Below are 4,787 nucleotides of genomic sequence, written 5' to 3'. Positions count from 1 at the left end.
CGAGAGCCCCGTACCTCTGCGCTTCTCTCCTGCAGCTTCTGCGGGTCTCAGTGTGCCTTTCCTTCCTTCTAGTTGTAGAGTTTACAGTCAGCCAGGCTTCCTGTGGTTCTGGATGAAGTCCGTGTTGTTTCTCTGAGGTATTAATCAATTGTTGTGAGCGGCATTAACTTCCCGGTGTTTATCTCTGCCGCCATCTTAGTTTCTCTCTAGATTTGGGTTTTTTATTTGGTTGGTTTACTTGTTTTATGTGCCTACTTCTGTAGGTAGTTATGTATTATAATAAGAAACACATGCTATTTTATCTCTTTTTAAATATAATGTTAGCTGGTACTATTTATCAGTGCCCAGATCCGCCATTCATTAGGATTGTAAATGGTCTATTCTTGTTCTGTTACTTCTTCTTCACTTATTAGTTGAAAGAGTTCTATAAAGAAAAATTTCCCCTAATCTATTACTTGGTTACCCAATGGTATAGTTTACATAGGAAAGGCAGGATAAATGCTTGATTTTCCTCTTTCCCCCATTTTACAAAATAATGTGTGTAGTCACTAGCATTCTTTAACAGTAATTTTTTAGAGTATTAATATGAACGCATGGATTTTGACATATTTGTGCTTTAATCCCTCACAGTTTCCATTCTTGGTGTTTCACCAGTTGTCCCATTTTGGGCCAGTGAAAGCTTGTTCAGGTGGACTCTGTAGTCCTTTTGACATGTCCTAGTTGGAGTGGATTTTAAATAATATTTTTCTGAGAGCCAATCAGATTTATAAAATAAAACTAGAGGCTGGGTCAATGAAATTCGTGCAGGGAAGCGGGGGGTCCCTCAGCCCGGCCTGTGTCCTCTCGTAATCCAGGACCCCTTGAACAGGGTCCCTAGGCCTAGCTGGAGATCAGGGCCTATCGGGCCTTCCCCCCCCAACCCAGCTGCCGGCAGCTGGCCCCACCTAGCCATCTGTGCAGCACTGCCCCCTCCCCTCCCCTGCCACTGGTCGCCTCCCTCTTTGGGTGACGGGCGTGGGGTGTGATCACTTGGCTGGCCTGAGCCTCCCTCTGTGGGGCGATCGCTGGCTGGCCCCACACACCTGCCTCAGCGTCGCTGGCCGGTGGCCTGGGCCTCCCTCTGGGGTGATGGATCGCGGGGCCCCCAGATCAATCGCCCCGCAGAGGGAGGCCCGCCCCACCCAGCGGGGCTCCGGGATCAGTCACCGCGCAGAGGGTGGCCTGGGCGTCTCTGTGAGGGGCGATCGTGGGGCAATGGCGGGGTCCCCCCTGACCAATTTCATCACACCTGCCTTGGCCGGCCTAGCACCAGTGCATGTCATAGCTTGGTTGTCTGGACAGTCATTCTGCGGTTGAGTCATTCAGTCGATTTGCATATTACGCTTTTATTATTATAGATGCCTGTGCTATATTTATATTGAAGCACTGAAATATGCTCAGATATCTTAGTGAAAAATTGGAAATTTGATGTCTAACTGATACACTTAAAACATCTCTTATTTCTCTGTAGACCAAATTATCAAAAATTCTCATGATTAAAAAGGAACATATCAAGAAATTAAGGGAAATGAACACCGAGGCAGAAAAATTGGTAAGGATGTTTTTCATTGTTCTTTGCTTGTCTATTTTTGAAATAGTGGGAGCTTCTATAAGGATTTCTAAATACTTTATGGAAGAAAACTTTGAGATAAATGTTTATTTTATTTTAAAAAAATATTATTATTGATTTCAGAGAGGAAGGGAGAGGGAGATAGAAATATCAGTGATGAGAGAGAATCATTGATCAGCTGCCTCCTGCACGCACCCCACTGGGGGTTGAACCCACAACCCAGGCATGTGCCCTGACTGGGAATCCAACCTTGACCTCCTGTTCATAGGTCCACACTCAACCACTGAGCCGTGCCAGCTGGGCGAGATAAATGTTATTTTTAAATCTTCATTTGTTATCACTAAGAATTCCAAACTGGAGGAAAAATAAAATCCAAACTCTGTGATATATAAAAGAGACACATTGAATATAAAAGGACTCTCAAAGGATAAAAATGTAAATGAATGAAAACATATACAGTGCAAAGTTTTAAAATAACAACAGAAGATCTTATAGCTATAGTAATAGCTAACAGTAAAATTCAGGGCAATAGATATTACAGGACATAAAGAGGTATCTTGCTAATGATAAAGGTATAATTTAAAAATTTATAATTTGAAATTTATATGTACTTAATAATTCAGCCTCCAGATATATAAAGCAAAAATCGCCAAAACTCAAAGGAAAAAGACAGAGCCACTGCTGTAACAGTTTCCATTGCCTCTTAGTAACAAATAAAACAAGTAGTCAAAAATCAATAAGGGTATACAGATTTGATATACAGTCAACAAACTTGATTTTATTAACATTGGTACAATATTATACCTACCAACTACAGGATACTATTCTTTGGAAACACACATAGAATATTTATAATAATTAATTATATGCTGGCCCTGAATCAAATTTCAACAAGTTTCAAGATGTTTAGAATTCTCCAGAATGTCCTCTGATCACAGTGCAAATAAGCTTAGAAGTTAATAACAAAAGGATGCCAAGAAAAAATGCTTGAAAAATTTTAAATGCAGCACTAAACTATTGATCAAATAAGTTATGTTGGAGACTAAGAAAATGTTTGGAATTGAGGTGATCAACAAAGTCAAAAGTTGGTTCATACGGAATTTAAAAAGAAAATCTGATAAAGTCTCCTTGAATTTTGGAAAGCTCAAATGTTTATCTCATATTTTACCCAGCAAAAGCAAATGTTTAAACTTTCTGTTTGTAAAGTGAAAGGGGGAGGAAATTACTTTATATTATATTAACACATTGTTTGCAGGTAGTTTTTATCGCGCACTAACAGGTGACGCGGGCCATTTTTGCTAATTTTTTGCGCAAATGGCAATGTTCAGTAAAATTACGATAACTTTAGTTTACGTATTTATACGTTACCCGCATTCTACCGCTAGTCTATAAAAAACGTATCCCGCGTCTATAAAATATGTGTCCCACGCTCTACTACTAGTCAACGTAAAACGTATATAGAAGTGTCAGAGATGAAAGAAAATTAGTAAAATGTATATGAAAATATTCCTCCTGTTAGAGTCTGGGGCATGCCGTGGAACCCAGAGTCAAATCCTTGCCCACTCATGTGCACCTCAAAATTGCGTGAGACCCAGACGAGGCCGGCCCCACCCCCATTGGGCGAGATCCAGACCTGGCCAGCCCAACCCCTCATCAAGCCCCGCTGTGGGGGGGGTGGGCGCAGCCTCATGTCCCCTGGCCTGGCGCTGGGCAGGGGGCACAGCCTCAGGTCCCCATCAAGCCCCACCAGGTGGGGTGCGCAGCCTCAGGTCTCCCAGCCTGGTGCCGGGGTAGGGGGTGCAGCCTGAGGTCCCCCATCAAGCCCCACTGGGCAAGGGGTATGGCCTGAGATCCCCTGTCAAGCCCCGCCAGGCGGGAGGGTTGGGGAGGGCGCAGCCTCAGGTCCCCCACTCCTGCCCGGTGCCACGCAGCCTCAGGTCCCTGCTGATCACTTGTTACGGCTCGTTATGGGAACTTCGCTTCCACTGTGGGCGCAGCCATCTTGTTACAGCATGACGGAGTGACAGTCAGTTTGCATAGTGCTGCTTTATTATATAGGACACTTTAGTCACTTTTATGGAACAAGGACAAATTTCTCAATCATATACCTGAGAAGTTTTCTTATCAGGTTCATTCAGAGTTAAAGTTTGAGCTACCATTTCTTGGTCAAATTACATAGTATATTAAAGTCAGTGAAAGTTTGTCTAAGGTTTTTAATTTCCATATGCCTTTTCTATTTCAGATTATTTAAATATTCAGAAAGTACTCATATAGATCATTCACATAGAAATTAATTGTGTGTGTGGAATTTATTAAAATAGATTGAATTGCCTCTAATAATTGCTTTTCCACTTTGAAAATTTGTCTTGTCACACATGGACCTGAACAGTTGAGTAGGGAAGGGGAGTGTATCGCTGAGAGCGCTGACTTACCCTTTGAAGTCCTGTCTCAGTGGTTCTGGGACACTGGCTGCTGCGTGTTCTGTGCTCCTGCCCGTTCTCATACTCACTGCTGTGAGAGCTGGTTTTCTCGCCCTGACTCTGTTGTCACATTGTTTTTACCGTGTTTGTTAGTTCATGAATCCATGCAGAAATCTTCTTAACAGTAACCAGTCTTCAAAATAGAATCCATGTTGTATGTCACACTCCACCTGTTGTGATGACCTAAAGCGCACTAGCTGATTATAGGAGGGATTGATAGAAAGCCATAGCAATAAGAGTAACATATGTAAAAGGGCAGGTTTTTTTTTTAAATAACAGCTTTATTAAAATAGTCACATACCATGCAATTTACCTGTTTGCAGTAAGTGAACAGTTCAGTAGTTTTTAGTTTACAGTTCAGTTCACAAGTTGTATGGTCATCACAGTCAATTTTAGAGTATTTCCATTATTCCCAAAAGAAATCCCATACCTTTTATTTTTTTTAAATATATTTTTATTTCAGAGAGGAAGGGAGAGGGAGAGAGAAATAGAAACATCAATGATGAGAGAGAATCATTGATTGGCTGCCTCCTGCACGCCCCCTACTGGGGATTGAGCCCACACCTTAGGCATGTGCCCTTGACCAGAATCGAACCTGGGATCTTTTAGTCTGAAGGCTGATGCTCTATCCACTGAGCAAAACCAGCTAGGGCAGGTTAGTACTATTACTAGATCCAATTTACAGACGAGGACACCAG

At 42.2% G+C, this 4,787-nt stretch overlaps 1 protein-coding gene across 3 annotated transcripts in view; it reads left to right on the top strand.

Annotated features, from left to right (window-relative positions):
* The window catches only part of LIN9 (lin-9 DREAM MuvB core complex component), a 47,208-nt gene that overhangs the window by 31,344 nt on the left and 11,077 nt on the right, over positions 1–4,787 (top strand). For all 3 annotated transcript variants that reach the window (XM_006756041.2, XM_015558962.1, XM_015558961.1), the window contains one exon: positions 1,511–1,591. In XM_006756041.2, coding sequence (XP_006756104.1) covers positions 1,511–1,591 — 81 coding nt within the window. The remainder of the gene's footprint in view (positions 1–1,510; positions 1,592–4,787) is intronic.

Source organism: Myotis davidii, unplaced genomic scaffold (assembly GCF_000327345.1).
Source record: "Myotis davidii unplaced genomic scaffold, ASM32734v1 scaffold333, whole genome shotgun sequence".
Lineage (NCBI taxonomy): Eukaryota > Metazoa > Chordata > Mammalia > Chiroptera > Vespertilionidae > Myotis > Myotis davidii.
The sequence above is the reverse complement of the archived record's forward strand: the minus strand, read 5'-3'. Positions and strand labels throughout refer to the sequence as shown.